General features: G+C 41.3%; 3 protein-coding genes and 1 long non-coding RNA gene across 4 annotated transcripts; 2 read left to right on the top strand and 2 right to left on the bottom strand.

The window, feature by feature from the left end:
• Nucleotides 1–840: 840 nt before the first annotated feature.
• LOC141438306 (uncharacterized) lies at nucleotides 841–3,987 on the bottom strand. The gene is made up of 3 exons (XM_074102132.1): nucleotides 3,297–3,987; nucleotides 2,504–2,558; nucleotides 841–1,993 (listed from the first exon to the last, which is right to left on the bottom strand). Coding segments are annotated over exons 1-3 (1,119 nt in total). The 5' UTR covers nucleotides 3,299–3,987; the 3' UTR covers nucleotides 841–931.
• Nucleotides 3,988–5,141: 1,154 nt separating this feature from the next.
• Nucleotides 5,142–5,952, top strand: LOC141438305 (uncharacterized). Its single transcript, XR_012452473.1, has 2 exons — nucleotides 5,142–5,298; nucleotides 5,721–5,952. It is a non-coding gene; the product is annotated as an uncharacterized lncRNA (long non-coding RNA).
• Nucleotides 5,953–23,470: 17,518 nt separating this feature from the next.
• LOC141437692 (uncharacterized) lies at nucleotides 23,471–25,700 on the bottom strand. Its single transcript, XM_074101151.1, has 3 exons — nucleotides 25,340–25,700; nucleotides 24,202–24,507; nucleotides 23,471–23,640 (listed from the first exon to the last, which is right to left on the bottom strand). Exons 1-3 carry the CDS (start codon nucleotides 25,682–25,684, stop codon nucleotides 23,590–23,592), a joined length of 702 nt encoding a protein of 233 aa, XP_073957252.1. The 5' UTR covers nucleotides 25,685–25,700; the 3' UTR covers nucleotides 23,471–23,589.
• Nucleotides 25,701–26,068: 368 nt separating this feature from the next.
• On the top strand, nucleotides 26,069–27,474 carry LOC141437693 (uncharacterized). Its single transcript, XM_074101152.1, has 2 exons — nucleotides 26,069–26,302; nucleotides 27,101–27,474. The coding sequence occupies exons 1-2, from the start codon at nucleotides 26,069–26,071 to the stop codon at nucleotides 27,290–27,292; spliced, it is 426 nt and encodes a 141-aa protein (XP_073957253.1). The 3' UTR covers nucleotides 27,293–27,474.
• The last annotated feature ends 230 nt before the right edge of the window (nucleotides 27,475–27,704 follow it).

Genomic DNA, 27,704 nt, shown 5'->3' with positions numbered 1-27,704 from the left:
CGGGTGAACTGATTTGAATGCGTTTTTTTATTTGAAAGCAGGTTTTCTAGCGATGGTTCTCATGATTCATCAAAATCAGTTCAGCCGTTTTTGAGATATTGAACTTTGAAGTGACATAGTCGGGGTTTTTCAACTTTGTTGGTTAGGTTATCTAACCATCGCTAGAAAACTTGTTTTCGAATAAAAAGGTTCAAATCGGTCTACACGTTTAAGAGCTACGGTGCTTCAGACAGACAGACACACACACAGACGCACATAGCGGTCAAACTTATAACACCCCTCTTTTTGCGTCGGGTTAGGCTCGAAAAGCTCACGTTCCGCTAAATGTAGGTACCTTTTGGGAGTGTACATTTAGCGGAAACTGCACTTAGAGAAAGTGCACGTTTCGGGAAAGTGGGTTTTTCAAGCCTGACCCGGCGGGAGCGAGAAGCGCGCGCGCCACTGACCCCTAGTGACCGAATACTTCACAAAACATCCTTCGCAATAACCTCTTGTTTTGTATTGCAAAAACCTAGCTCCGCTGAGCGGTACCCACTAGAGCTGCGCTGAGCGGAAGGATGATAGGTAAATGAAGTTTCTATTGGTTCAAGACAGGACAAACATTCCTCGCAACGCATCCACGCACATCTCTGGTGGAAACGCCACCTAATGCGGTGTGTTCCCGCTAGTTCCATTGGCAGTACTATAATAGAGTTCTATAATAGTACTGGCAATGGAACTAGTGGGAACACACCCCTAATGCTGGGTCCACAGTTAGGCGCAGTCATAACTATGTTCAAGTAAAAGCTATTATCTTACTCTGTGAATAAAGGATATAAGATATTTTAAAGAAAGAATAAGTAAAAAACATTAAACATTTATTTTAATAGTTTCGAATTACACGTCAATAGCATTTTGCACTTTTTCTTAAGCTGATGTATAGGATATCTCGTCAGCAGAGCTTCATAACCATGACCGGCAGCCCCGCCGCCGGTCCGCCGCTCGCCGCCGCGCTGCCGCCGCCCGGCGCAGAGCAACCTGTACAACATTGAGGCGTCAGTAACTTCATTCGCTCTCCCGGTTGACCACCCCCGCGGCCACCGTGCCCGGCCCCGCCACCGCTGCCACTCGAGCCGCCGCTGCCCCCCGACAGAGGGTTGCGGCCTGGCTGAATACCAACCGGGGCTTCAAAGCAATCCGCTTTACAAGGCAAATCCCAAACGCAGGGCGGCGGCGGCTTCCAGTGAACGCACCCCGGCCTGGTACAAGGCTCCTTCACAACTGGCTTCTTCACCTTACGTGGACGTCCACCCGGCCCTATCACCACCTTCTCGCTCGGTTCCGCTAACTCCTTACTTTCAAACCGCTTAAAGATATCGTCCATAGTTTTCTCATCTAAGACGAATACTGAAGACTGTCCTTGCGAAGTCGATTGAGCACCGGCTGAAGGCTTACATGGGCACTGGTTACCAGGAGTATTTCCAGCAGTATTCACAGGAGCTTTAGGGGTGGCAGACGCAGCAGCTAAGAAACAAGCACCGACTACAGGTGGATTAGCCTGCATGGTAGGAGCTTGTGATGGTGAACAAGGACACTTACAACATTTTCCGCCTTTGTCTGCGGAACCAGCGTCCGGAATTATTCCTTTTAATTCACAGACTATAAACCGCTTGCCGCTTCCAGAGCCAGCGTCAGCAGGCCCGCCAGAGCCACCGCCGCTTGCCGCGCGCATATGCGCTGCGAGGGGGGCGGGGTCCGCGAGACCGCGCGCGCGGGCCAGCTGGCTGGGGGCACACAATGGATCAGGCAATACCAGGCACGCTGGTTCACCACCACAGCCTGTGCGGCGACAGTCGTGTTGAAGCCCATTGCGCTTTATGCAGTGGCAGCTATAGTACATAATGCCTCCGCGCAGTTCACGGCTCTTAGTTCTCTTCAGCTGATTTTCTTTTTCATCCTTTTTTTCCGCGCCGCCCTCCTCCGCACGCGAGGCACTAGTGGAGGCCTTTCCTGTCTGCAAACAAAGAACGTAATTACTTTTAAGAAAATTTGGAGTCACCGACTGTCCGCCATGTATTGCACAATTTTATTACCGTGTGCTAGAAGAGCGACGCGTCGACATCTTGTTACCACTGAGATATCAAATCAAAGTCGCTGAAGCGAGTCACGTAAGTCTTCCCAGGAGGAGGTCTGCGAACGCACGGCGGACAGGGCGACGCGACGGGCTTACAACTATCGCACTCTCGGCACAAATACCGAATGGAGCCCTGCTGGAAAAACTGGCAATCCTGAAGCCCGTTTCGCTTGAAGGCTGATCTTGGGAGACACCTCAGCTGTATACAAATTATTTAATAAAAATTATACATTAAACAAAAATTTGACTGCCTAGCCACGATGTATACCGAAAATCTGATCACTTTTCATATGTTCCGCATCAGTAGCAGCATAGCAATAACGAAATTATTCCTGTGATTAGATTTTGATATAATAATATATCGGTAATAATTTAATTACGAACACTTACCGGAGGGCCACAGTCTTCATATTTATAACATATCATAGGACCGCATGGAGAGCACCTGAAACAATCAATGACGTTAGAATCAAGTAAGATAGATTTTATTACCCTTGACCGGCTAAATGTTCGCTGTTCTTGTTTTACAATCGTAGGTACGTCTTACTCGTAGATACCTTAAAGGGTTGTGCTGTGCGACAAGTGAGAAAATACGCCGTTATGTCGCATTGTACGTGGTACGTATATAGATTTAAAATTTTGGCTTCGTGGACACTAGCGTTTTTCACGGCGGTTTCTCGGCGGAGCGAGGTCGTGGCTAGCACGCGGCGAACATGCGGCGCACAAACCACGATGTCTCTGCGATTATTCGCCACCGGTCGTGTCGCTGTGGTGACGCCGCCTGCACATGGCGACGGACACGTAACATATTTTCTAGGATTAGCGCTACCGTCACACAGCGGCCGCAAGGTTGCGGTATACGACGTCACCAAAACGTTGTCCATGTAAACAAAGAGGCGCGGTTTCGTAGAGCGTAGGAAACTGCGCCATTCTGCAAACAGACAACGTTCTAGTGACGTCATTCACCGCCCCATCACGGCCGCTACACGACGGCACCGCTGATCCTGGGAAACCGAAGCCAGCGATTAGATGACGTCACCGCGGCGCTGAATAACCGCAGACATCTCGGCATGTACGTGGCGTACACTCCGCATTACCGCTTCGCCGAGAAACCTCGGCGAAAAACACTAGTGTGCACAGACAGACTCGGAGCTGGAAAATAAAATAACGAGCAAGAACTTACATTTTGGAGTCGGGAAATTTCCTGATAGTACAATAAAAAGTACGGAGGAGGGGGCTTTTAAATATTTAGAAAAAATTGTCTTTAAATTTACATAAAGCTAGCCAAAATATAACTTTACTTAAAAAATTTAGAATTTAGAGACTTTTTACAATTTTTTTTTACATCTGAACTACTCGAGACAATGTAGTCTTCTGTCAGAAAATTTTTGTTTCTACAGAGATCTGTTCTTTAAATTCTGTATTTGAAATGTTATGCCAGTGTTAATTATTATGCGCTAGCTATTCACTGTCAATCTTGTACAGTGGTTTATTCTGAGAATCGACAGCATTTTCTCATTTTGCAAATAGAAGTCAGAGCTTCAGCGTGTGGGTTGGTGCTATGCTTGATGCAAGCCACGCAAGCCGGCTTGCAACACGGCGCTGGCAACGATTCACAACCAGAGGAGTTTTGGCAACCAGTTCTTCGGCAATCATACTGTAACCCATTTCTACGGAGACAGTGACAATCGGTGTATAGGATGCCACTTTTGAGCTCACGACTCCTTACATTCCTTACTTTGCAGTGTGAAGGCATGACGGATGTAAATTGATTTTAACAGAAAATTTAAATTTTATTGAGCCAAAAAAAACGTTGGTAAATTACCACTACATTAATTTGTATGACCTAAATGATCATTATCTGAATGGTCATGGCACTGTTTTTAAAACACTCGATGGTTATGACTATAAAACTAATATTAGGGTTCGGTACAGAAAAATATTCACTCTAAGATTGATAGCCTCTAGATATCATCACTGATATCTAACTGGCAACTCAAATTAAAAAGGCAGAAGTGAAAATGGCAACTCAAATGTACGCCAAGAAAGTTATAAGTATATTTATTGCAGTGTGGCACAATTATTGAAATGGTTCTACTGAAACGTGTACTTTACTTTGGCGTTCCTTGTTCCTTGTTCGCGTATCGCTATTGGCATCTCCGTCTCATACACTAGAAATGATATAGGCAGTTTATCTTTTACACTGACACAAAAACTTCGACGATTATGATAAGTAAAGATAGATTATAAACTATAGAGGGAAAGATGGTGACAGCTATGAGAAAACGTGGACGGTAATTAAACTACCTGTGATCTGCTTAAAGCATTATTGAGTGATTTAACTGTTTATTAGTGCTTTAAAATTGACCTCCTTGCTACTGTAGCGCCGACTCTACTTTCGACTGACACTTATGCATACGCAGAGTTTGTGCTCCTCTCTTCTCTTATACACGACATTATAATTCTATGCTAGCCAGTGGCGTAGCTACCGTATGGCCAGGTGGTGCAGTGCACCAGGGCCCCGGACCCCAGGGGGCCCTCTTACCTAAGCTTTGAAAAGAGAAACATAAAAAAAAGAGAAAAAAAATGCTGTGAGCAGGCTCTAGCCATTTTTTTAGGTTCTTAAATGATTTTGAAGGCCAATAAAAGATCAAGCTACGTGGAAAGAAGGATCATGGCCCGATTCTTTCTGTATGCACCGGGGCCCTTGTCCACCTATATAGCTACGCCACTGATGCTAGCTTATACAAGAGCATATACAATTGCAGCTATTTTACTTCGATTATTTTAAACAAATTCTTAATGTGGCGCTGGTGTCGCAAAGTTGATGCATAGATAATTTTTTTCTTGACAAATGTTTGATAGAAAATGGCATGCTTTATTTAATATTCTATTCCTACATACTGGCAACATGTACTCATCATTTTAAAAACAAATACCTAGATTTTGATCCAGTCTTCTAGATTCAAACCACAACAAAGGCGATTTGTAGAAGCTCGTTGCAATCAATGGTCAGTACACTCAAATCATCTGCGAGATACACATATATAAAAACTCAAAAAAATCTTAAAACCTCTCAAACGTTTTGAAAAATACAAGTCTAAAACATTCCACTCGACCTTCAATAGGATTTTATCCTGTTTATATTTCGGTTTTGACCAGTACTCTACCTAAACAATAAACATGTGAGTATTACTTCTTAGTAACTGTATTTTGCTTTGCTTTCGGTTTGTTTTGTTTCCATATCCAGGCTTTTAAAGCGTCCATCTGCGGCTGATCTTGCTTGGTGGATATTCTGACTGCCGCTTGTCAGATTGATTTCAAGGTCCACGAGACTAGACGGATGCGCCCGTCGGTTTGTCGTCCGATTTCCTATCACTACTGCCGTTCTTCCCTGGGTTTATAGTAGCTCTTACCAGCTTTAGCGTGCAGTTCAGGGCCACAAGCTGGTTTGTGCTGCACAGGTAATTTCTGTGCAGTAAGGTTCTCTACCGTACGATGAACGAATAGCACGCTCGCCGCTCCATGAGAAGCCCTGCTGCCCGCTGGCGTCGTTGTGCGCCCAGTTGTATAAATTCAGTTGTATAAATTTTATTTTCCTTTCCAGGTGCGGAGGCTGCTGCGGAGGCTGCTGCGGACCTTGCGGTGGCTGTGGAGGCTGTTGCTGCCCATGCATCACGATTTACACGTGCTGTACAAAGATTTGTTAGCCAGCCATATGCTGCCGGAGACGAGCATGGCATCTGCAATGTCTTCGAAGCTACGAGACTTCTTCAATGTCGTGATGAAGTCTTATCCAACGTGCCGTTTTGTGAAATAAAAATTATGTTTTAAGTATACTGCATTGTTTTAATCTAATTCTGCTACATGGTGATAGGGCAGTACCTGTTGCAGTTATCAGCTGTTGACTGCCAACTATTCAGGATATCGATAGTGCGGTATGAAAGCAATAGGGCAAACCGAGGAGAGTTATTAGTTACAATGACTATTTTTAGAACTTATAAACTTTGCTAGCGAGCTCGCAAACACGCGCTGTTGAGAGTTTGCTAGCAGTAAATAAGTTCCCTTGTGTCACAACTCTCCGTCACAAACTCTCCTCGGTTTCCCCTACTATTGATAGTGGCAATTAGGAGTTTTCTGGCAATAAGTCGATAGCGTGATAGTTCTAACATGCTGCAATACTATGGTAGTGGAAAATTAGGCGATACTATTAAATTTTGGTATGGGTGAAGGAAAACACGGTGTAGAAATCTGCATTGGGTGATGGAAAACACGGTGTGGAAATCTGCACACACCCACGGAACTTTTTCTTGCCGGTGGCCCACCTTTACAAATAATAAACTAGCTCTCCTTTATAAAACTAGCTGTGCCCGCGACTTCGTCCGCTTAGACTTAGATTTATCTCAGTCGGTTATTGTTTACCCAGCCTAGCAGCTTATAAAAGATACATGTCATCTAGAATGTTTCAGTTGACGTTACCGAATCCTTTCGGTCTCTTAGGTCCAGTTCCTAGGGTACGTCTAGTGTTTGGTACGACTATTTCTGCGAATGCCCATGCGAAAAGTCCATGTCCGCGAATGGAATTGTTTCTGATTCGTCGTATGCCTGTTTCGTCGCATTCCTGATTCGTCGTTTTCTTGTTTCGTCAGAATAAGGCACTTGTCCCACCGCCGACGATGAGCAAGAAGCGAGTAGAGCGAGTAACTAGAAACGAGTGGGTAGGCAGCGAGAAGCGAGTGTAGTTTGTCGCTGGCTGTAAGCGAGTGTTGTTAGAGTGCCACGGGCGATTACTCGCTCCACTCGACTCGCTCGTGCGGGGCGGCCGCCAAGCTGACATCGCTGAGCGAGTATCTATAGCTCAGCGAGTTTTATAGCTCTTGTCGCTGCGACAAAAGATGTAAGAGCGAGTTCTCGTCGACAGTGTGAACAGCCAACGATCAACTATTAATATATGTGTCTCTTTTACTCACACAGGATCTTATATCTTTTGTTCGTTTCTTGAGCGAGAAAATAGTCGATAGCCAATCGTTTCCTCGTTGGCGGTGAGACAACTGCCTTATGTATAATATATACCTAATTAACACTAAAACTGTCCGTGCATTACACGTAATGCACCGTCAAACTAACTCTGCCACGTCTATATATGACGTCATAAATGGATAACTCTGCTCATTTGTGCAGGACGTATCGATCCATGACCGTGGCGAAAGCGAGGGACAGTTAAAGATAGAGATATAGAAAGAAATCTATCATGCAGTAAACAAGTATTTATCAGAAAGGAAGATTCGTTTTAAATAATACAAAAGTACCACAGTAATTGCATAGTTTGATTTAATATTGAAAATCCGACGAATTAGGAACAATCGAGTCCATTTATATGAACGTCCACTTTACCCCTTTATAGTCCATTCAGGATAACATTGGACTCTAGAAGGTCACAGAAGAAGGGGTTCTAAACATTTTTTGTGAAGTCGTAATAATGATGATGATGATGATGAATAAAAGAATTAATAAGATACCTTAAGTCATATCGAAAATACAAACTGAGACATGGATGCACAGAAAAACCAGAAAAAGAGACCAGCGCTGGGAATCGAACCCAGGTCCTCAGCAATCCGTGCTGCGTGCTATAACCCCTACACCACCGCTGGACACGAATTTAGACACGAATTTTTCCTATGCATACATATCTCAGTAACAAATTTGGAGTTGAAATAAAAAATACAAAAAGACTCCAAAAAACCAATCATACCTTAAGTCATAATATTGCATACTTTGTAAGTAGATTAATTCGTAATGTACTTACAAAATAACTCAATAGTAATACGTGATTTGCTCCATAATGTTAATTCGATTTATGGGCCATTCTCCTAAATGTTGTACCCAAACTTTTTTCTGGGATTTTGTAATTTTTATGTTATATATCCTATCCTAAAATCGATAGTACTCCTGATTCCGATTATCTAATTTTAATAGGTGAAAAAAAGTGTCCCGAAACTAATCAGTTGGACCACGACCGACGAGGGCTCAAAGCCCGCAAAGACGGTATCTTGCTTGGGATCCATACGCATAAAATAAGCCAATTTAATTCTCAAATAGTCAGACTTTAAGACTGGAGTTTTAATGCATTCTCTGCCACCTGACTTCCACTGGTGCCACCGGGTCGGGTCCCGTTGGCCTTACTTGCATTTAGCCCTTCCAGGGCACTATGTCCAAGTGTCAAAATGTCCAAGGAGCCAATATGTCCAAGGGTCAAAACGTCCAAGGAGTCAATATGCCCAAGATGTCAAAATGTCCAAGGGTCAAAATGTCCAAGTAGTCAATATGCCCAAGGTGTCAAAATGTCCAAGGTGTCAAAATGTCCAAGGAGTCAATATGCCCAAGGTGTCAAAATGTCCAAGGGTCAAAATGTCCAAGTAGTCAATATGCCCAAGGTGTTAAAATGTCCAAGGTGTCAAAATGTCCAAGGAGTCAATATGCCCAAGGTGTCAAAATGTCCAAGGTGTCAAAATGTCCAAGGGTCAAAATGTCCAAGGAGTTAATATGTCCAAGGTTCAAAACGTCCAAGGCGTCAATATGTCCAAGGAGTCAATATATACAAGCAGTCAAAATGTCCAAGGTCCTTGGCGAGCAGAGCACCTTAGTTGTATTTTGTCCGGGTAGCAAAATGCCTTGGTCTGTAAAACGTCCTCATTGCTATAAGGCATAGTAGACGGAATGACTTGGCTGTAAAACAACTTAATGTCATAATGTTTTAGTAAGTAAATGGTCTGGTCTGGTCTTTGTCTCAATTGTGTAAGGTCTTGATTGTATTACAAGGATCAAGAGATTGTTCCTTGTAATACAATCAAGACCTTACACAATTGAGTCATTTTGCCTACTTGTGCATTTCACGACCTAGACGTTTTGCTAAGTAAGTCTTCCTAAAACTTAGACAATTTTGTAATCATGGCATTATATAACCAAGTCATTTTGCATACTTGGTCAGTGTACTACTGAGCCGTTTTGCTCGCCAAGGCTAAATGCAAGTAAGGCCAACGGGACCCGACCCGTGCCACCGACGCACGTCTGCGTTCAAAATGTAGGAATTAAAATATATGACAGCGGCACTGAGCGAAGTTCCGAAAACGCATATGTGCGTCGGTGGCAGTGAATGCGTTAAAGGTTCGAGTTTTTAAGCCTCGAAAGCCTTATAAGGACACAACCCTTCCACAACTCTTGTCTTTAACCCTTTTGCAGCCATAGTGCATATAGTGACCACATGTGTTTTACTTCCTCGCGGTGACATATGGTGTCGCAGTGGTGTCGCATGGAACTCAAACTCACTTCAAAAAAATTTACGAAAAAAGTAAGTGTAAATAAGTAGTACTTTTTTTTTATTAGCGTACAATTTAGTACATTTTTAGACACGATCACATAAATGTACCTACACAAATATTCGACCGTGCAACATTTAAAATATGGTACAAAATCAATTGAAGTTAATTAATCCGTCATAGGGTGGTCATAGGTAAACAACATAAAAATTTGATTAATTTTGTAGTAGCTTACCTAAATAAGCGGGGCCTGGAAAAGGGTTAAAGTTACACGACACCACTGACCACTAGTGATAATTGTGATGTCGACATCTATAGCTAAGTTATATATAAACAGTCATGGTTGGGTAGGTAGCTACTATATTTTTTGTTCAAAATTAGTTCAACATATCGCCACTACTTAAAAAAAACTCATTCCTCAAACTAGACAATTTTTCCCAGTGAACTTTATGAACATTATGTCAAGGTTAAACATTGTTTACATATTGATTTTAGATACGAGATTTTTCAAAGTAGTGTAGCGACGATATATTTTTAAGTAATTCGCACTCTCCTTCTTAATCGACTTAAAAAAAACGCATTCAAATCGGTCCACCCGTTTAAGAGCTACGGTGCCACACACAGACAGACACACACATTACATCGGGGCATGGTCGGGGGTAAATAAGGAGGAAGATTATCAATTCTTCGATATGTTTTTTTTTTTTATGTTTTCTTTGAAAGGTTAAAAGAAAAGGAGAGTTTGTTGTAAGTTTGTACTTAGTTATGTTAATCTGGGGGCACGATAGTGCCCCCGCCAAGTCAAGCAAAACAAAAACAAAAGCACGGCCGTACCATACTTTTCTTGAAGCCATTCAGGCGATTTTCAACATCCTGTAATTTTGTTATGGCTAAAGCTAGAACCCTGAATTTTCAGTTACCTATAGGGCCTATTGGGACTTAGATATATAATCAATAACATTTAGTTTGAACGTGTAGATTAAGAACACAGTTACACACGGACACGTTAAAGTCCGGGAGACGAGCTGTCGTTAGGCCTCCAACAAGATGGAGCGACGACTTCGTTAAGATCGCGAGATCGCGGTGGATGCGGAAAGCACAAGACCGGTCTGAGTGGAGAGCCTTGGGGTAGGCCTATGTCCAGCAGTGGACGTCTTTCGGCTGACATGATAATGATGATGATGATGATGATGACATGTTAAAGTTCCTCAGTTTTGTCACTGACATACCTACTCACAGACTCACGATCATCATAATTCTAGGTAATTTTGAATATATTTCGTTTTTAGCCTATATAGTCATAGAAAAATCCAAAATGTTGCAATTTCTATCCAGTAAAAGTGCCCTTCTTTTGGACTTATCTAGGTGTTCTTTTTGTCCACTGTTAACGCATTCACTGCCACCTGACTTCCACAGGTGCCACCGACGCACATGTGCGTTGAAAATGTATGTAGCGGCACTGGGCGAAGTTCCGAAAACGCTTATGTGCGTCGGTGGCAGTGAATGCGTTAAGCAGCGTTTCCACCAGAGATGTGCAAGGATGTGTTGCGAGGAATATATTTTAACCGACTTAAAAAAGGAGGAGGTTATCAATTCGGTTGTATTTTTTTTATATATTTGTTACCTAAGAACTTCGTCATTATGAACCGATTTAAAACAATTTTTTTGCGTTCGTCTAGGAATGTCTTCAATTAGGTCCCTTAGGCACATGTTGTAGGGACAGCTATAGTAAATTGGATATATTTATTAGTAACTCGTGCATTTGCTCTTGAAAACCATCATTTGGTGAAGTGGAACTGATGATGAAGACCACAGTTGACCATCGGAGTTACTACTCAATAACAAGTATTTCACGGGCTAAATTTTAATTACTTTGACACAGTTGCTAAGCAATTTATGCACCTCGTAATGCATATGGTAAAACGGGTGGTGAAGCACCAGGACTCCTCAGTAATGAACGTCTCTGCATCGGAAAAAGCAATTTTTCGTAAAAGGTAACAAGCAGTTGACATTAAACTATTGTATCTTAGATGTTTTACACTAAAAAGCGTGAAAAAAAATATAACATTAAATAGAATCGACTACAAAAAACCATGAAAATATTTTTCTACGAGTCTGAAGTCGGTGCCTCAGCACGAGCTAGCAGGAGCAGGAGTGATTGAAGCCCAATATACTCGTCTAGTTGTTGGTGAGGTAGACGATTATAGGTCCACTCCTGTCGGTTCAATTTTTTGTTATAAAATTTTTTCATCAATCAATAGAAACACTTAATTTATCTATCCTCGCATAGTACATCTTTGGTGGGAACAATTCAGCCGAGCGGCGACGTTTTTTTAAGTATATCCAGAGAAGAATCCTCGCACCGCTCAGCTTACTCGCACATCTCTGGTGGAAACGCTGCTTTATGGTGCGTGTTCAGATATTTTTGGACACCTAAGTCTAGCTGAGAGTCTAGAGAGAGGAGGTCTTAAGTTGCGCCAGCTTCTTTTGTGCTAGACTGGAATTGGCTAGTAGCTTTTCCTATGTTTATCTCTATTGTTAGTTTTCCAAACTGTACAAATTATAAACAAAGTTTAAATAAAGCTTTCTTTATTACTTAAACATTACGACTCGAAACAAGAACTGCACAGAACTTTACATTTTCTGATGGACTCAAACTTGAAAAAAAATCGCTTTTTTTCGTTCAGCTTCATTAGCCGGTAATTTGTGGAGGACTGTGGGGCCCAATGGCTATCACCGCCTTGTCAAAGGCTGCGATTGGGCGTGGTGGCTGGCCTATAGCTAGCACAGCATCTGTGAAAGGAATATAAAGTTTTAATATTTTTAAAATCTTGGAGGAAAGTATCGATAGTCACTTGGCACATATGCATTGTCATCTGGACCGCGCTCTAAGGCGGTCGCGGGAGAAAACTCAAATGTTCAATACGAGAGATCTAAAATTTCTGCAAGTTTCACACGTGTTTGTCCAAATATTTACAAAATCTAATCTTATATAATATGGCAATCTTCAAATTTAGGGTGAATGGGTATTTAAGGCAAGCGTGCTCCATCTTACTCCACATCTTCACTTGCCATCAGGCAGGCGTAATTGTGGTCAAAGGCAAGCCATTTCTGCGTAAAAAATGTAACTGAGTTTCGACAGTAAGAGAGTTGACTGTTTTTGGGATAATCAATCGGGTTCAGGTAACTGTCGTATTGCAGCCACTAACTAAATACTACTACAATGAGTCTCTAGTGCAAAAGATCTAAGGTATTTTTGATCATCATCAGCCAGAAGACGTCCCCTGCTGAACAAAAGCCTCCCCCCCTTAGAACGCTACAATGAACGACAACTCGCCACTTGCATCCACCGGTTACCCGCAGTCCAGCTAGTGGGAGTACGCCAACGCTTCGTCTTCCAGTTCGCGGTCGCCACTCGATAATTTATCTCCCCCAACGGATCTGTTTTTCGAGCGATGTGGCTCGAAGCGTTTTTAATAGTTTTGTGCAAATAATACTATCGATACGAAATTAAACTGTAAGACAAATCCAATTCAATTAATAACGAGATGAGGTTTCCGTGAAGGTTTGTTAGTTAAAATATGAGCAGCAACTACTGATACACCAAAATTTTATTCTGCCATATTTATTAACGGACCTTTCAGAAACCCCGTTACAAATAACTTTCAGTCGACGCGCCACGTGGCTGTCACTGGATATGTGCTACTTGACTGTATACGGTGACGAGTGAGCCGCCGGCCCCGCAGCACGGCTTGTGACACGGCGCGCAACAAGGCGCGCAACACGGCGCGCAACCGCCGCAACCGCCGCTGCAACAACAATTAGCTGTATTATCATCCCAACCTATATACGTCCCACTGCTGGGCACAGGCCTCTTCACAGAATGAGAGGGCTTGGGCCGTAGTTCCCACGTAGGCCCAGTTGCGAACTTCACACATTCCATTGAATTGCTGCGCAGGTTGTGCAAGTTTCCTACCGATGTTTTCCTTCACCGTAAAGCTCGTATTACAAAAAACCGAAAAAATTAAACATCGTGGCAGCGTAGTGGTTCGACCCATGGGATCTCAAGGCCATGGGTTAGAGTTTTTCCGAATTAACGTGCGAAATCACATTCGGTACTGACCATAATCTTTACGGTGAAGGAAAACATGGTGAGAAAACCTTTACACGCCTGCGAAATAGTTCAATGATGCGCGCGAAGTTACTAATCCATTCTCTCAAGCCTCTCTTCTAAGAGGAGCTGTGCTCTGCACTGGGACGAGTATAATGCCGAGGTGATCATGATGAAGGGACGGAATGGTTTATCGGACCCTGTTTCGTACAAGCTCTATAACTCAATATCTGATCTGCCTCTCGTGTAATAAATAAATAAAAAATATCATGGGACAACTGACACCAATTAACCTAGTCTAAAACTAAACAAAGCTTGTACTATGGGCCAGTACCCCAGCAGTTAGCAAGGCTAGGTGGCTCAGACCTGAAATATCCGTTTTCCTAAAATGTATTTTTCGCAAAATGTCTGTTTTTTAGAATGTCAACACGTCTTTAAAATAATGACAGCTTCTCAAAATTAAAATTGCCTGCCTCCAAGAAATACAGTTTTCGTATAACTCTTCAAATTTCATCTAAACGTCATTATTCATTAATGCTTGTGCTAACATTGTGAAAATGCAGATGTTTTGAGAATTGTTCATTTTAGGAAAACAGAGATTTCAGGCCTGAGCCGGCTAGGTTTTAATATTCATATTCATATCGAAGGTTATTAAAATTTTGCTAGGTACGCAAGAATAAGAGTATAGATAGGACATTTTTGTTATAAAATGTTAAAAATTATAGAACTTACCGGATGGATGACATAATGGATTGTAATTGATTGATTACATTTGCACGATCGCACATTTTGCGTTTTTTTCTGAAATTAAACGTTTAGATATGATGTGAAATAATTAATATTTCAATTTCACTACGAGAATTTTGATGTACATCCGAAACGACAGAAATTTTGACTGACAAACACAATAGTGTCCAATTTTAAAGTTGACAGCTCGAATTTTAAAAACTGTTTATCAACCATAGAGTAGAGCAATTTAATATTCTTTGTATGTAGTAACAACATGTTTGTATTGTACTTATACATACTCAAATGTCATAATATATATGTCTATGCATGGAAGTTTGTGTGTATCTATGTCCGCGCATGCAAAAAATATTTTTAGTTGGTCTAGGTTTAACAGAGAAAATTTTACATTGCATGTAAAGGAGGGGAAGCACACCAAAAAAATTTATTCCCATATTTGATAACTCGACATAATAATTATGTAGATTTTGTCAACGTAGTCAACATCCATACCTACTTATGCAAGCTTTCTAATGCGTACTAACAAGCTCTAAGCTAGGACAGCCCAAACGATGAAGAAACCATAAGGGTTCCTTGTAAATTACAGAACCCTAAAAAATTATATATGTAAACGTACAGTCCCAGCAGCACTAATATCTGACATAATAAAGCGTGCATAAATATCTAATACTACTCTATTTCCAGGACCAGTAGGACGTGTCAGTAATTTTTGCGCGCTCCGTGGCAAATATTAACGCAGGTGATTGTAATGAAAAAAAAAATTAATTAGTTTCAATTACCTACAACTGAAATCAAAATAATGAAAAACCCGACTCCAAAACTAACTAAACAGGAAGGAAAAAAGTTTTATCCTTTGATAATACCTAAAATAAACATGACAACTATTTTTTGAGGTCACTGCCGACCTTAGTTTAAAAGAAATATTTATATGAATTACTGACTGTATAGACTTATTCAAAGATAATACTTTTATTTCCCCTTTTTAAATAGTATTTAGAAGTCGGTTTAATTTTTTTAAATTCCTTTTTTTTTTAAATCATCAAATTTCCAATTATTTTGCTGAACAACGACATTCTAAAGCCGAGTTTAGACTTGCAAGAAAAATCGTGCAAGTTGCATTACATTGCGGCACTCCATTGAACACTACAAACCCGTTGGCTTTACGACCTCGCAATGTAATGCAACTTGCACGATTTTTCTTGCAAGTCTAAACTCGGCTTAAGAGCGCTTTCACATACATATACTTATAGGCGTTTTTGTCGCGTAACTGAAACGCGGCACAGCGAATCCCTTCACATTACAGCGGCTGTAGTGCGGCAAAGTCGCGACGCGACGCCGTCGCTAGCGAAAGCCGCCCTTCACAGTATCTGCCAACGCTAGCTCGGAGCGCTGCAGTCGCGCTGCAGCTGCGCTACTTAAATATCTATGGACGAAGTCTTAGAAGCGCTACAGTCGCGCGACAATAACGCCTATATGTGAAAGTGCCCTAATGATTCTTTAAATTAAAACTAAACAAAATATTGGATTACCTTAGAGGTTGCCTTGCAAAACTTGCCTTGCAAATGTTTTCGTAAGATGCACATATAGTTATGCATTCCGTCCACTTCCACAAGATGGGTAGTGGGATTTAACCTAGAAATTAAAAAGTAAAAAAATATAATATTACAAGCCTTTTTTGCTGACTGGACCTACTTGCATTATAACGTTTTAAACTTTCGTGATTCTCACTCATAGTCAAAATAACACATACGGGGCTAGGCAGACTTGACACCCCACACTTCAGTCTACTCGTGACCACGGCAACTGTAACGTTGCCGAAATGTCGAGGTAAATATTACTTGTGTAAAAATAGCGTGATAAGTCCCGTATATGGTATTTTGCCTACTTGCATTGTTATTCAACCTACATTATGTGTACAAAACTTCAAGTCAACTCGACTATAGAAAGTGGATATTCTCAGACATTGTGCGCACAAAAAGATAGTTTTTTACCAACGTTACTCTACCTTACAATATCATGTATATTATGTTGATACTCTACCGCAAAGGTCCATGGGAGCCCAGACGGGGGTCACCTTAGCGTGAAAAATAATGAGGGTTTTCGGAATATAGTATTAGAAAATGTAGCAGCAGGGGATCTACCGAAGACAGTAACACTTTGAAAGTGGTCTTGGTACGAAAAAAAAACGTTGGGGACTCTGCTCTACACACAGCTCCTTTTCTGTATCTTTACTAAATCAAGCCACCTGTGAAACTAAACTTACTGGTCGTTCGTAATTAATAAGCTGGTATCTGATTTTTTTGTCTTGGCTGTTAAGCAGCATGCCGGGCCAGGAAGTAGGTCGGTATTCGAAGGTGCTGTCGCCAACAATTAGAGGTCGCCGAAGAGTTACATTATCTATGCCACATGGAAGACAAGGGGGCCCCTTAAAAAACAACAACATTAGTATCACGTCCAACGTAATAAAAATTAAGTGAATACTCTATACTATAATTATTTACTGATTCGAGAAAAATTTAGTATATTGCAGGTTTTGGAGCTGACGAGCTTTAAGTGATTGATCAGGCTCCGCTATGTAATACTACTCCTGCTCGCAGCAGTCTGTTAAAACATTAACTACTGTCAATATACGTATAAGCGTATTCGTGATGATCGTCTGGTGTTAATGACACAAATTTGCAGGCACTTGAAAGCAGATTTGTACGTTGTTAGCCCTTGAAGGAATCTGGAGCCTGACAGCTAGCACTCGCAGTGAATGTACGAGTATATGGCCTAACGAGGTCGGAAACTGACCTATTCTATTTTGTTCTAAAAAATCAGAATAGAATTCGGGTTCATCGTCTCCCACATGCCAGGCGGGTGGCGGCCAGAACGGTCTATATGATCGGCGATGTTCTTGCCGGTTTGGGTCGGTAGGTATGAGAAGAGTATACTTTGTATTGCAATCTATACTTCGGATTTCAAATCGGTAGTTCTGTGGACGGCCTAAGATAAGATCTTAGTAATGCCGGGAATAAATACTTACTGTAACGGTAAAACATGGCATGCAGCGATACGTATCTTCAGCGGTTAATTTAGCAACAGGAGTACACATTTTTAACAAGTTGAGGGAGTAGACAAATTTAACTTAAAATTTTATAATATCTTGAATTTTTTTACAATTTTGCTGTCACTTTTAAATTTCGGTAAACTTATGTCAGAGAAGTTTTTTTATGAACGTCAAACGGGCGGAAGTAAAATCAGTTGATTAATAATCTTAAATAATACATTGAAATTTTCTATTCATTGAAAACGAAATCAAAATACTAACCCAAGATTGCTAAAGAAGATAGAAATTTAATTTTCAGCTTATTAAAATAGAATTAAAAAACCTTAGCAAAGTTGGTAATACCAATAAAAGTAACACTGGTTGCTTTAAACGACTGGCTAGAAATAAGTTTAAATAAAAGAAGAATCTGATTTCGAATCGTTCTACGAAGATGTAATAGTAACCATAACATCACAAACAAGACTAGTTTTTACAAATCTGTCGTGAATAAAACATTAAAAATCAAGAAAAAAACACATAATTTTTAAAGTAAAAAAATAGTATATTCCTTGTTTTAAGTATAAATTCACCTCGTTCGACGGTGCTATAGTTTCAATAGTAGCAAGTGCAGTACTCTGTTCTTATCAAAATGTAAGTTTATTTTATTATGCTTCGAGGAAATAAATCTGATTTTCAAAAGTTTCCTCCATCAATCGTGTTCTTGTTTGAGCTGTCTTCTTCAGACCTCGCAGGTAAATTAATACCTTCTTGCAATTACGTAGCTCGCTCTCTTCTGCTTCTCTGCTCTCATGTATGTTTCCTTGGGTAGGAAGCCAAATGCTAAACTGCTACAAATCCCCCTCCCGCCCCGACTTTACTTCTGATCTCTTCGATAGTAGCGTAGAGTTGGCCTCAACGTACCCCTAGACCCCTACCTCTAATTTCTAGCCGTCCACCTCCAATCTTCAGTCATATTTATCTTTTGTGGTCTATTTATATTTAGGCGGTTGAGGAATTGGTGCTTTTTAATTGCTTTCAAAGGACATTTAAAACCAATAACTCCCACCAAGATACCCGCTAATTATCGTTCATTATGGACGTGCCTAAGTGCCTCTCTTGGAAAAAAGCAAAGCGCACAGCAATTTGCCATAATTTCTTTAAAATACGCGTGTCTAAAGCGTACTTAAATTAGAAAACAAATCATCCAAAGTACAAGCGCTTTATAATGTCCTATTGATTTAAAAACTTAATAAAGCCCCTTTATTGCCCATATAGCTCTCCCCAATCTTCCTAAAGCTTTTTTTTTACTTGGGGTACTTAGTTGTCATGAGTTGTCATGAGGGAAATCTAGTAAAACGTATAGCGATGTTAATTTTTTTTTTGGTTTCAGGTGTTGCGGATGCGGTTGCCCCAGAATCACCATCTACACATGCTGTACGAAGATTTGCTAACGTCAAGATGAGCGTACGCACCCCGAGGCCACTGCGGTACATCTGCGCACAGCGCCTCTGCCTTCAGGTGCCGCCGTTGACGTCTTGATGTTGTACTGCGTATACTGTGCTGTCAATAAAGTGGATTAAGAAAATTATTTTTTGTTTTTCTAAAATTTATAGGTTAGCCACGCTAGGAAACTTGCATTGTCCCACATGTGTAGGCGACATATCAAGCGAAGTCGGCCTATTTCGCCTGACTGGCTTTACTACCCTAGGAAGGCTACTTTCTTTATACAGTCACGTGCATCGATAACCACCGACCCTAGAATTCTTTTCTATCAGATACGCAAGCACGCTTTGTCAGATATTGGTTGGTGACTGCGCTTAGTCTAATTATCTAAGTGACAGCGAGATTACGGTGTGCACGCGGCGCAATGTAGTCTCTGCGAATGTTCGGTGGCATTATGGGCAGTGTCCGTACGTGACGTACTCGCCGCCGTCCACGCGGCTCCACCACATACGGTGGCATAAACGCGGAGACTGCGGGCACGTAGGTACGGTACGTGCTAACCACGTGTACAGTCAAGGGCAAAGATATCGACACGGCCAAAGTTCCTAAAATATGTATACACAGCCTTAATGTTCAGTGCATAGAGTCGTGTATAAATATTTCTGTAACTTTGGCCGTGTCGATATCTTTGCCCTTGACTGTACGTCGCACCCGCTCCACTGAGAAACTGTCAAACGTTAGTGTCCAAAGAGACTTGAGTACGAGTACTTTGTTGCAGTAAATGACTGTAATGAATGGGAAATAAACTTTTATAAAACTGGTGCGTACTGCCACTTCCGGCTGTATCCCCGTATCGGCTGTATCGTGTCCACTGCTGGGCACAGCCCTCCTCTTGGAATGAAAGGGCTTGGGCCGGCGTTTCCACGCGGGTCCAATGCGGATTAGGAACATCACACACAATAAAATTGCATCGCAGTGCAGGTTTCCTCACGATGTTTTCCTTCATCGTATTAGCTCGTCCGCGTTCCCATTTCGTGACCTTCGGCAGAATACCCAGAAAGAGGAGCTCCGCCCTTGGGCGGGGAGCGCCGTCGAAAAAAGCAGTTGGACAAACTATAGTTGGACCACGGGTCGGGAGAGTTCAAATCGTCCACATTCTCATAATAATATAGTCTTCTGATTCGCCAACATTCCTATATCGTCACTTTCCTATCATGTCCGCTTTCTTACGTGGGCCATAGTACCAACTCGTCAAGTCTTATTTCGACTACAGTGCTAACTCGTCAACATTCCAGCATTCTTATTAGACCACAGTGCCAACTCGTCAACATTATTGGCATTGTTCATTGAGACACGTTATAAATAAGTGATATCAATCATTTCTGTACCTTGTCGCTTTCAGTCGTTACACAATTACGTATGGCTTTTTAACCGACTTCAAAAAAAGGAGGTTATCAATTCGGTTGTATTTTTTTTATATATTTCTTACCTCAGAACTCCGTCATTTATGAACCGATTTGAAAAAATATTTTTTCGTTCGTCTAGGAATGCTTTCAATTAGGTCCCATAAGCACCAAATCAGGATCTGATGATTGGATCCTAAGGAAATCGAGGGAACTCTTCGAATGTTGTAGGAACACCTATAGTAATTTTGATATATTTAGTAGTAACTCGTGCATTTGCTTTTGAAAATCATCATTTGGTGAAGTGGAACTGATGATGAAGACCACAGTTGACCATCGGAGCTACTACTCAATAACAAGTATTTCATGGGTTGAATTTCAATTACTTTAATACAGTTGATAAGCAATTTAAGCTCCTCGTAATTAGATTATTTACAATAAAAAGGGCGAAAAAAAAATTATAACAAAAAATTGATCCGACTACTAAAACTATGAAAATATTTTTCTACCAGTCTGAAGTCGGTGCCTCGCAAGAGTGATTGAAGCCCAATATGTAGTGCGTAGGTGAGTTAGGCGACTACCTATAGGTCCACTCCTGCTGGCTCGTGCTGAGGCACCGACTTCAAAACTGGTAGAAAATTATTTTCATGGTTTTTGTAGTTGGTTCAATTTTTTGTTATAATTTGTTAAAAAAAAAATCAAACGACGTTAAAGTGACAACATACAAAAGTGATCACTTATTTATGACGTTGACTGTACTGCTGACTAAGTAGTACTGTGGTCGATAAAAGAAAGTGGACGAGTTTGGCACTGCGGTCAAAATAGAAATGTAGACAAAATGAGATATTGACGATATCAGAAAGTGGACAATTTAAGAAGGTGACGAAACGGGGCTTTTGATGAAGTCATCCTGAGCTAGCTCATGCATGATATACGTGTGTTACCGGCAGCCAGACTTTTTTTAAGGGAAGTTCGCACATAAATTTCGAAAAAATCACTAGTAAGTTGGAACCCATCGTTGCGCGCTCGTGGCAAAATCGCTCACGGCGATATCGTCGCGCTCTGGCGGCGAACTCGCTGCGCGCTCGTCTCGCTTTCAACTCTTCCATAGGGGGAAAGACCACAGTGTGATAAGGAAGGCTCTAACTGCGACCGTCTCGGCCGCGCAATGATCGGAACACGCTCGGCTCTCAGCTGCTCGTGCCGCTCCTCGCTGATGTTCAGTTTGCGACCTAAAGGGTTAAGCTACTTCAAGGTGTCTTCAAGCAAATGGCTGTGGGCACGGCGCGGGGTGCGTGTCCCGAAGCCTACCGAAACTATAGGTAGCCGAGAGGGTTGCGTCCTTAGTTATGTCTTACCCTACCAAAGACTTCCGAGCTATGCTGAGGCGTCCTCCCTCAGGTAATGCCTTACGCTACCGAGGACTTTCGAGGTATACCTTGACAGTCTTGTGACCTGCGATGCCGTGCCGATAGTGGCCGTCGGGCCTTATGAGCACTAGTACAGTCGCCATCAGATATTCCGGAGCGGCCAAGGTGATCAAAAATATCGAAACATGAACTCTAATACCTTAATGATAGAGTGCATGTTCCGATAATTTTAACCACCTTGGCCGCTCAGAAACATCTGATGGCGACTGTATTATGTTCCCAGTGTCGTTTAATATGTCAATTGTACTCGAAATTTTATACATTTGACTGTATTTCGATGACTAAGGAATCCACATAGATTTGTTTAATAATATCGCAGCCAACATGATTAGGAACGTCTAGATTTTACATGAAAAATCGCATCTGCTCTGAAATTTTTATATAAAGAGCAGAAGCGCAGTCGCGGATCTTTATTTCAGTATCACAAGCCACAAAGTCCGAGCCATTATTTCCATAAATTTTCCAGTACGCAATATAAACAATAATCAGAATGGGTGGTAACTGCTGTCCCCCGCCTTGTAACCCGTGCCTTCCTGGCTATCCTCCGATCTGCGGCCCATGCGGCCCAATGGTGTGCAACAACAACATCCCACCGATACAAAGATGTCTGAATCTCAACCCGTGCATAAATATCTACAGCTGCCATACGCAAATTATGTGATTGAATCGTGGAACCTCAAGTCTCAAGTGAACCGTGGAAATCTACAATGTTACAGTGTGAAAATAAACGTGTATAAATAATCTTTTGAATGTCCTTTTGTCACAAAAAAAATGAAATTATGATTTTATGAAATTATGACATTCAGTTGCCTAGTTTTATTTTTCATAATGGTCAAAAAAATAGAGGAGGGGGAGATTAACCACACTATATCTATGCATTTCACAGTTGAATTACGTCTTCCCTCGCTTCCATTACAATTATGGGATTATGTGATGTGATGTGATGTGTATTTCAACTGTGATTGATCGATCCGGTCCGCTACGTGTAAGTAAAAAAAACGTACCCTAAGATTTACTCCTGAACAGTTACGTATTTATAACTATAACATAACATAGGGTAAACGTCCCAGTTCTTAACATGCTGCTGTCACGCCTATTGTAATGAATGTCATAAAATTAAGGATATCAACTACTGGGGCAGTACTATTCACCACTCAGACGTTTACCTCACGAGGCGTTCTATAAAATAAATCTGGAATATTTCAGCAGATGCTTGTGCTGGTTTAACTGAACACGTAAATACACAAAAAATGCTTAAACGTATTAGATTTTAACATGAAATCCTCAATAAATTTAATCCTCAATAGGTTTGCCTTATGGCCTCTAAAACAGAGGTTTGAAGCCTGGGCTCGCACCTCAGTATTTTTCCGAATTTATGTGCGAAGCATTTGACATTTATATCATTACCTTAACGGTGACAGGAAAACATCAAAAGGAAACTTGCACTGCACATAATGGTGAGGAAACTCGATGCGCGTCTGAATTTTCCAATCCGAACTGAGCCCACGTGGGAACTATGGTCTAAGCTCTCTCATTCCGAGTGAAGCCCTGTTCACTGCGCTGCAGAGGAGAGGAAAATAGGGCCAAGATAACGCAGATAATATTTTAGACATGGTTTAAAATGGCTAAAAAGGCAGTGCTTCTAACTAACGTTTCAACTCGCTATCAATGTCCCGTCACAACCTAGAGCACAATATAGAGCAAATAAGTCACACCATGCGCAAGAAATTTATAAAAAAAACAATGCCTTACAATAACAATTAAGTATGTGACGCGCATTTCCTAAATAAAAATAAATGCGGAAGGAAACTAGTAGGTAGTGGTCGAAACGCTCGTACAAATAAATGTTTCAATGATTATTTTCAATTAGATCAAAACATTTAGTAGAGTATAATTTTAATCATTCATTTTCAAAATCACAAACTAGAAAAACCACAACAGTCAAAACCATACACTTTACAAAACAAGAGTCATAATATAATCTTTCAATGATCAGTATTATATCAGTGGGACATCCACATGGTAAATATTGCTGCAGAGTTCTGGATTCTGAGGACAACAAAATCATTATATTAGGGTTGAATAGTGCTCTAGCAACAAAAAAATTATGTTCTACGTGACGGGCTTTATTTATTTATGAAATTCTTAACCTTTCTTAACCGTAGTACTCCCGATAGAACCACTAGTGGCACCACGGTTACCTTTACTTAACCTTGGTACAACCGATCGGCGTGTTGCACTACGGTTATAACCTTCGTACCTAATTCTCGTGTGGTAGGTACTGTGGTTATAACCTTCGTACCCAATTCTCGTGTGGTACTGCGGTTATAACCCTCGTACCCCTTTCTTTATCGTAGAACCTACCATAAAACGGGGTACCTAAATAGGAATGGCGGGGTACATAGGAATAAAAATCTGCTTTTCTAAACCGGTGTGTTAGTGCCATTACCATATAACCACCAGTGGTACCATGGTTAGTTTTACTTATCCCTGGTACCGCCAACGGGCTGCCGGTGTATTTGCCCTAGATATTTGATCTAAGACTTCTACAAAGAAAATAAAAATCAAAAAGTAAACAGTATATATAGGTAAATAACGTTAAACACCAACCTCTTGAGTGTAATTCGTGAGAGTATATCGTACACCAGGATTTTTCCGTTGGAAGCATTCACCAGGTCGACAAGCTGGTCTTTTGTGGAAAAGACTGTCGCTGACTATCAGTGGCCGTCTGCGAGTTACAGGATCAAGTTCGCAATACTGACAACATCCTCGAGACACAGGCACACAGGGGCAGGGACAAGGCAGGTTACGGGGACAGATGGGTCTTTGCTTAGGTAGGATAGGAGTTGGACATGCAGGATTACAGCATGGAAGCACTGGCTGAACGCACGGTGTAGGCTCCACGCAGGGCTGAACCTGAAAATTACAACATATGGCTTAGACATGGTATAATTTGATACAGGGGCCATTAACAAAACCAGGAGTATCAATGTTGACGAGCTAGAACCATGAAAAAGCGGCAGGAATCGACTTATGACAACTAAATACTGGAGTAGGCACGCGCTTTTTCTCTCGCATTAGAAGCTCATCTCTAAAAATCAGCCCATAACGTATAAGACTACGATAAGATAACGATCAAACTAGCTTTTACCAGCGGCTTTGCTTGTGTGAACCACAAACATTTCAAAGAAGCAAGCAATCAAGCTAGCATGCAAGTGACATGCAAGCAAGCATTCAAGCCGGGATGCAAGCAAGCATGCAATCAAGCATTAGATACAGTAGTTTAATTTAAATTCCGGGATTTTACAAAAATCCCGTGGGAATATAGGGATACAAACTAGCATATTAATTTATTATTCCAGATATCTTAGCTATGCTATCTACATTCCGAATTTCATCGAAAACCGCGCTGGCAGTCTAGTGTAAAGAAGTAACAAACAAAAATTCCCGTGGGAATTCCCGAAAATTAAATCTTGGTTTTCATTGACAGCATTAAAAACAACCAAGCCAAATTTCACGACTAAGGCCAACGGTTGTTATTTCAAGATTTTTTACCTATCCCGTGGAAGTATAGAGATAAAAAGTATCCTATGTACAGTACCTATCTAATTTGATATATATCAAATTTCATCCAAATACATCCAGCCGTTTTAGCGTGAAGGAGAAAGAAACATATTATGTACATACACGCATACATACATACAAACTTTCGCGTTTATAATATTAGTAGTAATATGATTTGGCTCACCGGTGGTGGGTCGCAAGGTTCAGGAGGTGGACAGCAAGGAAGTACCGGAGGGCACACTACCGGCCTCCGATCGGGCTTTTGATCGGGGGGAACGTAGCAGCAGCGACGCGGCTTGCAGGTTGGTAGCATTGGAACAGTTGGCCCGACTATATCTGGTACGAGTGGTGCAGGGCGTGGTCGATAAATTGGGGAGCAATCACAAGTTGGGCAAGGCGTGCATGGCGTGGGTGGTGGACAGACCGGCTGGCAACACGCGGCCGGGGGCGGGCACGTGTACCAGCACGGGCCGGTGCCGCACGGCAGAATCGCCGGACAGGTCGGGGCAAAGCTACAACAGGCACACATCGTGATTCAGTTTGTACCTAACTTTATTATTTTTTTAACTTTTAATTTAACTAATATTTGATTTGTTTAGAATTTTTACTCGAATTTTATTTGTATTTTTTTACTTCATATTTTAAAGTTTTAAAAGCAAGTAAATGTTTTTGATTTTGACGTTAGCTAATTTAAAATTTGTTTGAAATTGGTCAATCTTTCTCTTTCTTTTCCAGCCGGTAACCTCGAGAACGATTGGAAATTCCGCTATGAAACCTCATCAAATCCTTGAGTACTGTCAGCCTAGAAGAACTTTCAAACTGGAAAACAAAAAAAAACACGACAAAAAATCAGCAGTGTCAATTTTGATAAATAAAATTTTGTGGTAAAGGCCAAAAAAATTACAAAATTAAAATGAGTGCTCCGTTCTACAGTTATGACCCCTGCGTAACGAGTGGGTGCCCCTGTGGGGCATGCTATCCCTTTTCTACCAAGACTTGTGCAGCGTCGTGCAACGACCTGCGGCCTTGCTCCAAGTGTCCGGGAGGAGGCTGCTCCCCCTGTCCGGCGCCGGTCCGGCCGTGCCCTCCACCTCCACCTCCTGAACCAATTCTTCCTTGCTTACAGCCATGTCCACCTTGTGACAAGGTATGCAAATCATAATAACTTTGTGCCACTATATTTTTGTCTAGGTTAAATAATTACAAATTTGGAACATGCATAATTAATTAGCTACTATTAGAAGTATATAGCAATGATAGCCTCAGTATCAAAATTACATTTGAAATTTACCAATGAGCTTTCAGTGACAGAAGAAATCGTGAAGAAATCTGCATATATCTATGCAGAAGCAAATCAATGGGGTGTATGTTGCCATTCCACATTGGACCCGCATAGGAACTGCGGCTCAAGCCCTCTCATTCTGAGACGAGGCCATGAAGAGATGGATCATCTTATTCTAAAATAGCGTTTACCGCGCTTACCTTTACTTGCCCGAATTTCACTTGCCATACCAACGTTTGCCATGAAATATATAGAACCGTGCTGTTTTTTTCAATGTTATCATATAGAATGCAGTTGGTTAGTTTTATATCAACTCTGAAGAAATTACTATTTCAGAAATAAATTACTTTATGGCAAATGAAAATTCTAGAAAATGATACATTCGGCCATATGAAATTCGGGCAAACAATAGAAAACCCTAAATAGAGCACTAAATGATCCAACTGCTGAGTGGGACACCGTATGCATAAGCTATTTAAAAAATGGTTGTAAACTTGTTTGTGGGCCGTTTAGTGCTCTATTTTAGAAGAGCCCAGTGGCCAAGTCCTCACCTTTGTCCTTCTACTCGTCTCTGCGGCTTCGGCAAAATGTCGCCAGTCCGGTTGGAATCACAGCATTACAGTCATTTAGAGTTTATTCTGACGTATTTCGTTTTGTTTCCAGCCATCGATGCCACTTCATCCACCCGCGCCCTACATCCAGTCAGTAGCTATTCCGTGCTGCCGACCAAATCGTGTCAAGCCATGCCCTTGCTACTGCTGCACGGAGGCAGGCGTTTGCTCGCCTAAACGCTGCAGCTTCCCTGGCGTGCCGGTCTGTGGCGGCTGCTGTGGGCCTTGCATGCCTGTGTGGTAGAGGATATTAAATCTATGGTTGGCCTGCTTGGATAATCTGAGTTAACTTAATATTGTCGCCTGAATAAGAAGGTAGAACTTTGGGTGATCCTTGTGGGGCTAAAAAAAATGTAACGTTTTTGGCAATTTTGAACACACTCTTAATATACAAGGTTATTTGTCCTTAATAAAATTGTGGCTATTTATAAATTGATTATTAATTCTCCTAAAATGATCAATTTTAAACTTTGCGTGTGCATTATTCCAATAGTAACATTTCCGTAGCCGCGATGCCTAACGAGCTACAAGCTTACAAGAAATCGATTGAGCACCGCAGTATTATCGGAATAATTTTACAGGAATACATATTTTAAACAAAGCGTTAGATAGTGTTTACTAGATGTGAGTTTTTTTAGCAACGTTCCATTTGTCTC

Source organism: Choristoneura fumiferana, chromosome 18 (assembly GCF_025370935.1).
Source record: "Choristoneura fumiferana chromosome 18, NRCan_CFum_1, whole genome shotgun sequence".
Taxonomy (NCBI): domain Eukaryota; kingdom Metazoa; phylum Arthropoda; class Insecta; order Lepidoptera; family Tortricidae; genus Choristoneura; species Choristoneura fumiferana.
This window is presented reverse-complemented; position numbering and strand designations above follow the sequence as displayed.